Source organism: Odontomachus brunneus, unplaced genomic scaffold (genome assembly GCF_010583005.1).
Source record: "Odontomachus brunneus isolate Ranch 3 - 2012 unplaced genomic scaffold, Obru_v1 Obru_scaffold_071, whole genome shotgun sequence".
Taxonomy (NCBI): Eukaryota; Metazoa; Arthropoda; class Insecta; order Hymenoptera; family Formicidae; genus Odontomachus; species Odontomachus brunneus.
This window is the reverse complement of record NW_022639521.1, coordinates 1,349,772-1,363,611: the sequence shown is the minus strand read 5'-3', so window position 1 is coordinate 1,363,611 and position 13,840 is coordinate 1,349,772. Positions and strand designations below refer to the sequence as shown.

Sequence of the window (13,840 nt, the reverse complement as noted above, 5' to 3'; positions counted from 1 at the left end):
GAGAGAGAGAGAGAGAGAGAGAGAGAGAGAGAGAGAGAGAGAGAGAGAGAGAGATCATTACTGTCAAAAGAAGCGTTCCATAAGAATAAGAAAATGAACGATAATATCGTAACAATAATATTAGTCAGTGTTCATATTAGTGCTACAACAGTGTTATTTGCGAAAGGGACATAGGTTAATAGTACAATTGTACTGTAAATTCGACTATAAAGTTTTTTAGTAATAAAATATATATTATTTTGCAACCAAACATAATATTTTGACTCTACTTGTAATTTGCTAACTAGGCAGTAGGCGTCGGAATTAAATAAAATCAAGTTGCCGCTTCATCAAAAAATGTCTCATTTTGCAACCAAATAATACTTAAAAACATTTCTTTAATATATTGTTGTATGATTACGATTATTAATAGTTATACAAAAAAGAGTGATATTTGCACAAAAATTACCTCTTTAGAAAAAGGTAAAAAAAGAAGTCAAATGCGCTTTGCTTCGTTTGCAAAAAATGTTATAAAAAAAGTTATTGATAAAATTTTTATAAAAAGCAACGATATCAAACAGTTTACGCCTAGTGCAATTAATTTCATACACAATAAATATTGTTATAACTACTTTGTATATACCTAACACTACACTAGGATTTTTTTTTGTAAAGACAAATAATGCTAACGCGCGTGCATTTGGCTTCTTTTTTATACTTTTTTTTTTTAAATATTACTTACACAGCACACTTTTTTTTGATAAGTTTAATTGTGATAGTTTCACGTAAAGACAAGGATATAGTAGGATATTTAGATATCGTGAAATTGCAATAGAATATCTCATAATATCCTATTAGAATATTTCGGATACTATGTATCAGGGTAGTATGTGGGTTGAGTTCTATTGAAAAATATATGGAATGGATATTTATGGGAGATTTATACTTTATTATAGTACTCAAAATATGTAACCTATAACCTTAAAATATGTAAATTCACCTGAGATTAATTAAAATGTTTCATATCATTAATTAAATAAGTTCAGCTATTCATATGCACATACAAGAACTGTAATCATAGTACAACAAAAGTTACAAAAGTAATGCTTACTTTTATAATAAAGCAGGACACTTTTTGATTAATGATCTTTACTTTTGCAAATGTCAATCACTCACCCGAAATATCATTTATGATAATGGCAGAAAAAAATTTGTTATATGATTAATTTAGAATTGCAAAACAATTTTATATTATTTTACTAATCAGAGAGAGAGAGAGAGAGAGAGAGAGAGAGAGAGAGAGAGAGAGAGAGAATGAGAATCTTTAACCTCATATAATTAGATATCTATAATTACTAGAAAACGGATAATCTATAATATACTCCAATTATATAACGTTTCAGCTATCCATATATATAACTGTAATATATATAGTCCTTTAATAACATGTTATATTTATGCGTAATATTTCTATTATACATATAACTGTAATATCTAAATCAATATGAATTGATAGGATAATGATTGATTTATATTCAGACTAAACGTGATGTGATCTTATTATTTTGTATCCACCTTTTTAAACAGGAATTTTTGCTATGCTCTCCAAATTTATTCGTGACATTCTAACAAACGTTCATAATTCTTCGTGTATGTAAATTTGAATCGATTTGTCAACACTTCCCGATACATGTAGATACACTTGTAAACATTTTGTTGGCGTCCTTGGAAAAATAAAGAAAAATAAAGCTGTAGCACGCAAAGCGTATCGAATAAAGCTCAAATATTTCTAGCTGTACATTAGAAGACGAAGAAGAACAAAAAGAAGAGGAAGCAGAAGAAATATTCTCTGAACAGTCGCTGTATCGACGTTTACACTGTGTATACACAATATTTTTTACATTTGCAAGTTGTTGAACGCTAATACCATTACTAAAAAAGTAACATCATAATCGTAACATTCCTAAACGTTAGTCATTTAGATATATCTTTAAATATGTCTATGTTATTATCTTCTCAAACTTATCTGATTCGACCACAATCGCCAAAAGGATATTATAACAGCTTCTTCAATCCCAACGTTTGTCACGTTTGCAAGGCTGCAAACCTAAATCTAATAGAATGTCCTTGGTGCAACATGATCTTTTATTGCAATGAGAGTCACAGGATCTTACATTATGAGGAACACAAGGAGATCTGCCAGGTTATAGTTAATTTAAATGCATATAAAAACACGAGGAACTTTAACAGTATGACGCTGGAGGAATGGACTAATTTTAAAAAAGAGAACTTGCGATACGTCAAGAATACGCTATATCGTAATCTGAAGCCGTACGAGAAGCAAATGTTCTTGTTTGCAAAGTCGTGCATTTATTGTCGCAAACAGAGTAACTTGGTAACTTTTTGCGTAAAATGCCTATCTATCAATATATGTGTTGATCATTATTTACCTATTCATATACACGATTGCGAGGAGCTTTCCCATTGTTTCTCCTTGGATAAATACACTAGCAATAAAGATAACAGAAACAATGCAATTACGGCGAAGTATTTGTTCTTTGACAACAACGTTCATGATATGGTGACATTTATTCTAACTTATATGCGATATGAAAAAGAGAGTTTCATTTGGACTCCTGATTATTACAACTATGCTGACGAATTCTCTAAATCTCTGACATTGATTTATGGAATCCAACGGTCACATCTCTTACGCAACCTACCGATAACCAATGAATTCGTTGTTCATATTATAGCCGGAAGCTTTATGGATATACGCAGCCGGTCGATTTGGGAAATTGTTTTACATGAATTCCAGCGACAAATGAAGATAATAATTATAATTATAAGCCCAGAAGTGAAGAATGAAGATATTATCTGGAAGTGTTGCACACAATGCAAAGAGAAGTCAATGGAACTTTGCTATAAATATCATTGTATGCTGTACCACGATTACGTCGACAGTCCGCGGTATAAGCAACCACACGTGATCATAGGATTTGATATACAACTTAGAAGTGAAGAGATATACGCACAAACTATAAAAGCATTACAGCGACTAAAGCGTTTGGTGATTCTAACGGCAAAATCGGAATGTAAAGCGAACGATAATGTTAAAAAGATACGAGAAATACTGGGTGTTCACGTGAGTCCTTTTATTAATGAACCAAACATGTACGCATCTTTCAGACCGCACAGAGACGAAGAGAATGATTCTGTATATTATTCAAATCACTATATAATTATCTATGAGGACTTATGTAATATAAGCAACGCGGTTCAAGACAGTAGCAGTGTTCATAAATAATTCATTTACCTTCATCATAGTGTCATCGCAAGCAATTCGCAAGATAGATTTTTATGAATTTCTATTGGTTAAACTCTCGAGTCTTTGACATTCTCCTTGAAAAGATTTGATCAAATATATAAATACATACTGTTCGATTGTACTAATTTCGATATAAAAGATTTGATAGAATTAAGTATCTATGCAATTAAATCATTTCTGTTGGAAAAGGCGATAAAATCGCATAGAAAAGCATGTATTCGATTAAGTATTTAATGATTTAATGTGATATTTAATTTTGTTAAAAGTATGTTATACGATAACGGAAGAAGTTTACAACTTTTCTGAATAAACTTAAACGTAGGAATTTAAAATTTTCTATAGAAATGATAAATTTAGATTAAAAAAAGTCATATAGCTTTTTGATAAAATTTGTATATGTTTCCATCAATTCTTACCGGATATTTTAAGCAGGCAAAGAATATTGATGTTATATTTTGAGATGGGACGATTGATTCTACAATGGCATGCACAGAGATATAGTTTATTAAGTTGCAAAATTGCGCATAGGACAATATAATAACAATCTAATGCAACATTATATTATTATTATAACAATATATTTTCTAATATATAGTTAAAATTTTATTTTAACTATAAGAAAATTTTGGGAAATTATTCTTTTTAGAGCAGTTATGTAGAGATTTTTTATTTGATTAGATTCTTTGGTTTATTAGTTGTTTAATTGTATACGAAAGTTCGGGTATATATTGATGTGTTATGTAATTATATAAGTATATATTAAAATATTCATGACGGATTGTCTCATCATTGGCAACATTATTATATGCGGCATAAATCGAGAAATTATGTATTTTAATAAAAGCATGCAATCCAATAAGTTAATTATGTTATTTTTCTGAATTATGTTATTTCTCTGGATATTCTGAAATTGAATCATCAATGTCATATGTGTATTCATGGTTGAATGAATATTATGCATTTTACATATAATATCACTGCAATTTCTTGTGAGGCGAGACGTGTAGTCGAAATCATTTAGTAGGAATGAAATGTGTGTCATCATCATTTACACATTACGACATCTTAAAAACGTCTGAAAGATGCTTTAAAACGTTGCCGGAAAGACGTCTTAAGTCTTGATTTAAAACGTCTTAAAAACATTTTCTTTGAGATTTGTTTTAAGACTTTAACTCTCTACTGCTGTAATTCTGAAGTCACAATCTAGTAAATTTAATAAAAAATGCAATGTCTCATGCACTCTCAACGAATCTTGACGCTTCAAGATCATACGCGATATTCCAGCTTATAATAAATGTCCGTAGTTCGTTGTACATGCAAATTCAAATCTGATTGTCAACAATTCACGGCACACATACGGGAATACATGGAAACGTTATCTTAGTGTTCGCCGAGCAATCACCGAATCTACATTGATGACGAATATATACAATTTTCTTATACGTATAACGTGTATATTACACATTATTTTGAAGTTAATACCATAAAAAAGCATTTCTGAAGATCTACTACGTAGAAATACATACATGACTCAGTTAATATCGTTAAAGACTCCACTGTTTTACCCAAAACCACCATTTGAAGATTACAATAGCTTTTTCCATCTCCATGCTAGACTACAAGGAGGTTGATGGAATGTCCTTCGTGTCGTATGATCTCATATCGCAGCGAGGAGCACAGGATGCTGTATCGTGCGCAAACTGAGAAATTTACTAAATTTCAAAAAATGTTTGTCTGGATTATACTGTGAAGATATTTGTTTAAATTAAGTAATTATTTTCTAAAATTAAAGAAACAAATTTATATTTAAAACTTCTTTATTTAATTTTAGAAAATAATTACTTAGTTTAAACAAATATCTTCACAGTACTATCTAAACAAACGTTTCTCAAAATTTAGTAAATTTTTTTCTCAGTGCAACATAACGAGATATGCCACGCAATGCTGACATGCAGCTCATATAGCACAAATCTCTAAAAGACTTTTAAAAGACTTCTTAAAGAGTTCCAAAAGAGTTCCCAAGTCCTCCAGAACAATTTTAGAATTCCTTAAGAAGTCTTTTAGAGATTTGGGCTATATGGGAGTGCGCATTGGAACATACACAACTCTCACGGTAAGACATCTGAAGAATGGACCAAATTTAAACTAAAAACTATCGAGAGATTCTTAACCTGAGAATTTGTTCTTTTACAATATTCAAGTAATTTTATATAACCTCAGTAAAAATTATTAAATCTGAGATTGTTAAACCATTGTATAACAATATTGTAACAATATTAATTCCTCATCACATCAGTAACACATAATATTATAAACTAATAAATATATAAAAAGTACATAAATATATAAATATAAAAAAAAAGTCACATATATAAAAAGTCACATAATATTATAAACTAATAAATATATAAAAAGTAAGTCGTTTTCATAGATCTATTGCGAGTTTCCTTAGAAAGAATACTTTCTTTTTTAATTGGCTAACGTTATTTTTAATATTATATTTTCAATTTGTTAGTTTCGGTTAGTAATATTATCTGTTCAATTATATTATAGTATATCAATATATATAGCATAGCATATTATAATATATAAGTAATTATGTATAGATATCCTGTACAATAGAAATACACCTCGCGTAATAGTTGCATAACTGTGACACTCTTACGATTTCTCGTTGAACAATATGACATACAATGTGAATCATTTAAAGTATAAGGTATGAGGTAGATGTTTTAGATCTCTTCTATCTGTAGGCAAAACAATTCTGACGAATAGATTTTTCTTTCCATAATTTTACAAATTAAAGATGCGTTTAGGCGGTTCTACCGTAGAACGTGTGGATTCCGTGTATCACACATATTTCACTAAGGAACAATTGACAATACTTTCTAAATGTATGCTTTAATATAAATAAACTATTATATGCCTTCTTGAAATATACTTCAAACGCATTTACGAAATTCTACTCGACCAGAAATATCCGTTATATTTGCAAAGTCAAATCAGGTTGTTAATATTTTCTGACGCACGCAGAAACATTTATAAATCTTTCATTATTCTGGCACAAAAAAAAGTGCAGAAAGAAGTGAGAAAAACAGTGAATAGAAGTAAACCTTTCCCACTTCATTTCAAAAGAATTTGATACTCTTATATTACTCATTTTGGACTTTTCTCTATTTTAATATATTCTCCCCGTACTTTTCGCCACTCTCTTTCTTTCTTTTAAGATTATAACGTTCGTGAAACTTTGTTTCATCCACACAGAACATATTTTCTATACTCCTCGCCACTTTTTGACATATTGACTATAAAATCCTAGTAATTTTACTATAATATTTTCCTCACGTTATCATTATAATACAAACCCAAAATTATGTATCAAAGATCCAATTTAAAACACTATGTTGGAAGTAATGATTACATTGCAGATTAAAATCAGAGAAAATTATTGGTTATTGTCTTACATTTTATCTATGTTATAAAATGTTTATATGATTAAATGTTATTATAAGATATAATGTAGATTATATATATATATATATTGCAACATGCTTGTTCAAATTATTCTATTTCTGCCAATAAACTTGCGTAATACGTTATATTTCTGAATACAAATATGATTGACCTTACGATACATGTAGAAATGCTTGTAAATATATTATTAATGTTCTTCAAACAGTCGCAGGATTAATATATATACTCAAGCCACAATTTATTTACATTCTTACGGTGTCAAGCAAGAATATTACAAGTTTCATTTATATAACATTATTTTATAATTAACATTATAAAATATCATTCTCTGTAAAGCGAAATAAGTTATATCGTTCTAAGCGTGATGTTGAATCTTGGACCATCCAGTATACGAGGCCCAATCGTAAATTATAATAATTTTTTCAGTCCGTACGTCTGTCATGTCTGCAAAACTTTTGAGAACCTGCAAGTATGTCATTGGTGCCGTTTGATCTCTTACTGTTGTAAAGAGCACTTGGAATTGCATCGAGAGCAACACAAAGAGTTTTGTCTGGCTGTATTAAGCTTGAGTGACGAAATATACTACTCCCATGATATAACTCTTAAAGAATGGACTCAATTAAAGAAGGCTAATGTGAAAAAAGTTAAGCATAAATTGGGTCGCAATCTAGAACCATATGAAGAGCAAATATTGCTATTTGCAAAATCGTGTCTCATATGCCGCCGCCAGAATAACCTGAGTGTCGCTTGCGAGTTTTGCATGTCGGTCAGCATGTGTTATAGGCACATATCGACTCCTTATGAGCACAACTGCTTCAACTTATGGCTTTGTATACAACTGGATATCATCAATACCACAGAATGTGAACCGAATATACGAAAACGGAAAGAACTTCTAAGGTATGAAAATTTTAGCGACATGAAAGCTTTTATTCAACAAACTTCAGAACATAGTGGAATTTTCTACACTTGGCGCTATTCTAATTATATGTATTCTCATTACTTCTCAAGACCATTGACGTTGTTATTTAACATGCCGAGAGTAGGTATACCCGAACTGAGATCTTCTGCAACCTTTACAATTCACGTTATAGCCGGAAGCTTCACGGATCAAAATAGTCTATTGGCTTGGGAAGTCTTTACACATCGAATGTGCCTGGATTCATCGTTATTGATTATAATGATAGAGTCTAAATTAGAAAATCATACTTATGATGTAGAGCTTTGTCAAACTTGCTTCAGCCAAAACAAAAATATTTCCATCTCTTATTATCCTATGACATACAGACATTACATACGCTCTGAGGTATATTTAGAACCAGATATAGTTATTGGATTTAACGTAGATTTTGAGGATGATGAAACGGCTATCAGAACAGCATTAATATATCAGAACAAACCGCTAATTTTGACCTGCAAATCAGAAAGTAAGGCGCAAGAGACTGTCACGAAAATAAAGGCAACATTGCGCAAAGAGCCTGTCATTAATGAGGAGAATAAATTCGCATCTTGTAGACCATATAGAGATGCTGAAAGTGATTTTGTGTTCTTTTTTCACCAGTATTTAATTATCTATTGTAAAAAAACTTGCAGAAAGAGGACCTTAGATATTTCAAGTAATCACAACGAACTCAGCATCAGCGACAGTTCATGTGAAGAATAATTGTATTGTCATATTGGTCGTATTGTTATAAACCATATAAGGTAGAATCCTTTTATAAATTTATTCTTTTGTTCCTAATTCTTTTATATTTTCTTTTCTAAGCATACTTTGCACACACACACACACATATAGAGATCATAATTACATTATATTCCTTTTAATAGATTTCCTTAAAAAGATGCTGGGCGGGTCTATTAATACACTAAAGTTATTGAATATATTTTCAAAAGCACTTAATAATACGGACTGACACCCACTTAAATTTACACACACATGTACACATGCGCATGTTTGCGCATACATGTTTGCGAGAGGATAAAGAGCTGATAGAATGTTCATTGTGTTACATAATTGTTTTTTTATTACAAAGACGATCGAGAATACTGCATCGAACGAAACACACAAACATATCCGTCAATATATAATGTAGCTGAGTGAATACTGCAACATGTAAGGTTCTCGTGATATAATGCAAAATGAACTAACTTTAAACATGAGGAAGTCAAAGTTATACGTTACAAGTTATTTATGAGCTATGAGTTATTTATGTTTAATGATCCGGGAGTGTACTAAATCAAATGTCCTTATTTGCAAAATCGTGTATTATTTATCGTTGATAAGATCATCTGACTGCATGAGTTAGGCATCGGAAATCTCTCTATTACACCTATTCCAATAAGGATAATTTAGTAATATACTAGATTATAAATTGATGTAGAGATAAGATGTTATATGTATATATATATATATATATATATATATATATATATATATATATATGTATGTATATGTGTATATACATATAATTTTCGTCGTATATAATTGTAAATTATATAGCATATTATATTTAATTGTAAAACTATCCGTTATATGCTAGAATATTTGTGAATATTTTATTAGTATCTCACGAAAATCGCTAAAACGACATCCGTACTGAATGCCAATTGTAATACATGTCAATATAAACACAGATGTTTCGAATGTTTATCTCTTCCGCGCGCTATTCTAGATTAACATTACAAAATATCTCTCGTTTCCAAACGTTAGTAATGCGGACAATTTTTAGATATTATGTCGATATTTGGACTGTCTACAGAACAATTTTTGTCTGTGCAATATAATAAATTTTCCTATCCCAACGTTGGCCACATATGCATATCTTTGCAAACTTTCATGAAGTATTTTCGGTGTTGTACGATTGCATATTACACCAAAAAGTATAAATTAATGCGAGCGGGACATATCGAAGTTTGTATAACAAGGTTATAATAATGTTAAATACGTAGTGGAACGTATAAAACTCGCGTAATATGACGTTGAAAAGGTTGACTATATACAAAAAGATGTGCTTCTATTATAAAAAAAAAAATTCCAATTCGATCTGCAATCGTACGAAAAGCAAATGTCTTTATTTGCAAAATTATGCCATATTTGCCATCAACAGAATAAATTGAGAATATTGCATATCTATCAGTATATATTCAATGCACCTTTTAATTGATTACGAACATTGTTCCTTTCCTTTTCGGCTTTGCTTGGACTTAAACGTCTACAATACTTTCACATATGAAAACAATAGAAACATTCCCGAAAATCTTCTGAGTATAAGAACTGAGTATAAGTCGCGAAATGTATATGATATGCAATATTTTAACCAGAGGTTTGCAACGTGATAGAAACGTATTTTTTTGGTTATGCGATTTTTATGAATATTTTAAATACTTTTCTGTACTGTCGACATTATTTAATGGGTTTTTATAAATCAATTTATTACATGTCCTGCTGCCTCTACGTAACTTTTTACCGTTTGTCTTATATTTTACGCAAGTTTTATACAGGCGTATAGTTTAGCAGCTTACGAAATCATTTTGTATGAATTTCATGCAAATACAAAGCTGCTAATTGTAATAATAGGTCGAATTATTGTAGGAATTATCGGGAAATTATCATGTAATGCAGATTTGTGTGAGGTGCATTTGCGGTAAAATAGAACTTCAGTATATCATCGGATGTTGTATCACAATTTTGAAACTTCATTGAATATGTAGTTAAATGTGATTATTATATTTAACGCAAAATTTAGGAATGATATAATATTAACACTAACTTTAAGAACGATACAGAGTAAAGGTTATCCGTTAATTATAATGTCTACATCGCAAAGTCAAGCGAGTGAGGATATAATAACGATGCAAGAAGTACTGTGCTTATAAATATTACTCTTTGTTAACAAAAGCAATAAATTCCCATTTTTCAAACCATGCAGAGTCCATGAGGAAGTTTGTATAGTTTTTTATAATTAACATTTAATTATCTATCATAACGTAAAATTTCTGAATGATGTTTTTATCGTGATGCTTTTCATCGCTCTCTTCTATCTGTAGGGAAAGCAATTCTGATGAATAAGCTTTTACTCCATAATTTTATAAATCAAAGATGCGCTTAGGCGGTTTTACTGTAGAAACCGTAGAACGTGTGGATTCCGTGTATCGCACGTATTTCACTAATTGTAAGTATCACTTGACAATACTTTCTACACGCATGCTTTAATACAAATAAACTGTCATATGCCTCCTTGATATGTAAAAACGTATTTACGAAATTCTATTCGAAATATCCGTTATATTGCAAAGTCAAATCAAATAATACTTCTTGACACTCGCAAAAACACTTGTAAATTTTTCATTATTCTAGCGTAAATAAACAGTGCATAAAGAATTGAAAAAGACAATCAATAGAAATAAATCTTTATCACTTCATTTCAAAAGGATTTGATACTCTTGTATTACTTTTTTTGTATTCTTTCATCTTTTTATATATTTTTCCCGTACTTTTCGTTACTCTTTCTCTTTCTTTTAAGATTATAGCGTACGTGAATTTTCGTTTCATCCACAAAGGAAATATTTTCTATACTTTCGGCCTTTTTTTGCATAAAATATAAAATTCTATAGTAATTCTTACTATTATATTTTTCTCTTGTTAGCATTATAATACAAGAACCAAAGACACTAAAAACTCTGGTTAGAAGTATTGATTGCATTGCAGATTGAAGTTAAAGAGAATTATTGATTATCGTCCTACATTTCATCTCTGTTATAAAATACTTATGTGACAAGATATTATAAGATATAATGTAAATTTATATATATACATGTATATAAATATATATATATATATATATATATATATATGTTTATATATATAATAAATACATATGTACATATATATAATAAATTTATAAACATTATATTCTAATAAATAAATAAATATATATATGTACATGTATATAATAAATTTGTTTATATTATAATATATATATGTTTATTGCAACTATGCTTGTTCAAAATATTCTATTTCTACCAATAAATTCGCGTAACGCGTTATATTTCTGAATATAAATATGATTGACCTTACGATATACGCAGAAACAGTTCTAAGGATATTATTAGTGTTTTTCAAACAGTCGCAGTATTAATATATACTCGAGCCACAACTCATTTACATTCGTACGATGTGAACCAAGAATATTACAAGTTTTATTTATATAACATCATTTTATAATTAACATTATAAAATATAACTCTCTGTACCTTAGTTATATCGTTCTAAACATGATCCCCGAGGCGTTTCCCGAATCATCTATAATACGAAACCCAATCGTAAATTATAATAATTTTTTCAATCCGTACGTCTGTCATGTTTGCAAAAGCTCAAAGAACCTGCAAGAATGTCATTGGTGCCAATTGATCTCATACTGTTGTAAGGAGCACTTGGAATTGCATCAAGAGCAACACAAAGAGTTTTGTTTGGCTGTAATAAGCTTGCGTGACGAACTATATTATTCCCATGATATAACTCTTAAGGAATGGACTCAATTAAAGAAGGCTAATGTGAGAAGAGTTAAGTATAGATTGGGTCGCAATCTAGAGCCATATGAAGAGCAAATATTGCTATTTGCAAAATCGTGTCTCATATGCCGCCGCCAGAATAACCTGAGCATAGTTTGTAAAGTATGTATGTCGGTCAGCATGTGTTATAGGCACATATCGACTCCTTATGTGCACAGCTGCATGGACCTACGGCTTTGTGCAGCACTGGATATCAACAGCATCTTAATAAATGAAGAGTATATACCAAAGCCAGTAGAACTTCTAAATTATTCATATCCAGACGACATGAAAGAATATATTCAACAGAGTTTAGGACGTAGTAGAGATTTTAATACTTGGAGCTATGCTGATTTTTTATATACTAATTACTTCTCAAGACCATTGACGTTGTTATTTAACATAACGACGAAAGCAAATATGTACAAACTGACACCTTCTACAACCTTTACAATTCACGTTATAGCCGGAATCTTCACGGATGAAAATAGTCTATTGGCTTGGGAATTCTTTATACATGAAATGTATCCGGATACATCGTTAGCAATTCTAATTATAGGACCTAAAGTAAAAGAACATATTTATAATATAGAGCTTTGTGATACTTGCCTCTCTGAAAACAAAAAACTTTACTTTGTTTATATTCCTGCGACGTATAAACATTATATATGCGATGAGACATATAAAAACTTGGAACCAAATATAATTATGGGATTTGACATAGATTTTGAGAATGATAAAGCGGCTATCAGAACAGCAATGTGTCTGAGCACACCGTTACTTTTGACCTGCAGATCAGAAAGTAAGGCGCAAGAGACTGTCACGAAAATAAAGGCAAAATTGCGCAAAGAGCCTATCATTCATGAGAGGAATAAATTCTCATCTTGTAGACCATATAGAGATGCTGAAAGTGATTCTGTGTTCTTTCCTCATCACTATGTAATTATTTATGGTAATGAACCTAACAGAAATAAGAAATTAGATGTTTCTAGTCTAATGACAATCAATCCAGTACTAGTAACCAGTGCTAGTACCAGTAACTTATTTAAAGGATAATTATATCGTTACACTGGTCATATCATGATGCACCATATACAAGGTAGAAGTCTTTTATAAATTTATTTTTGTTCTTGATTCTTTTATATTTTCTTTTCTAAGCATACTGTGCACACGTAAATATCGTAATTATATTTCTTTTAATGCTTTCCTTAAAAAAATGTTGGGCGCGTCTTTAATGTCTATTATGTAGTATACTGAATATAATGAATATACTTTCAAAAGTACTTAATAATACGGACTGACATCCACATATACTTACATACAGCTATACATGTGCATGTCGATATGTGTGCGAGAAGATAAAGAGCTGATAGAATTTTCATTGTGTTACATAATTGTTTTTTTATTACAGAGAGGATGACATCGAGAATACTGCATCGAACGAAACGCACAAACATATTGGTCAATATATAATGTAGCTGAGTGAATACTGCAACATGTAAAGTTCTC

General features: G+C 30.3%; 3 protein-coding genes across 10 annotated transcripts in view; 2 read left to right on the top strand and 1 right to left on the bottom strand.

The window, feature by feature from the left end:
- The window catches only part of LOC116846861 (four and a half LIM domains protein 2), a 642,247-nt gene that overhangs the window by 199,847 nt on the left and 428,560 nt on the right, over positions 1–13,840 (bottom strand). The gene's annotated exons all lie outside the window — the stretch shown is intronic.
- On the top strand, positions 5,686–10,705 carry LOC116846882. Of its 2 annotated transcripts, none has more exons than XM_032821272.1 (2): positions 5,686–7,681; positions 7,793–10,705. In XM_032821272.1, the coding sequence occupies exons 1-2, from the start codon at positions 7,146–7,148 to the stop codon at positions 8,442–8,444; spliced, it is 1,188 nt and encodes a 395-aa protein (XP_032677163.1). In that variant the 5' UTR covers positions 5,686–7,145; the 3' UTR covers positions 8,445–10,705. The 2 variants fall into 2 exon arrangements, with proteins under 2 accessions (XP_032677163.1, XP_032677162.1); XM_032821271.1 differs by having other exon boundaries at positions 5,694–8,485; positions 8,609–10,705.
- The window catches only part of LOC116846868, a 24,622-nt gene continuing 22,673 nt past the window's right edge, over positions 11,892–13,840 (top strand). The window contains exons 1-2 of one of the 3 annotated variants that reach the window (XM_032821248.1): positions 11,892–13,430; positions 13,743–13,834. In XM_032821248.1, the coding sequence (XP_032677139.1) occupies positions 12,056–13,387 (1,332 nt within the window). In that variant the 5' untranslated portion in view covers positions 11,892–12,055 and the 3' untranslated portion in view covers positions 13,388–13,430; positions 13,743–13,834. The remainder of the gene's footprint in view (positions 13,431–13,742; positions 13,835–13,840) is intronic. The other 2 variants (XM_032821249.1, XM_032821251.1) reach the window with 2 other exon arrangements.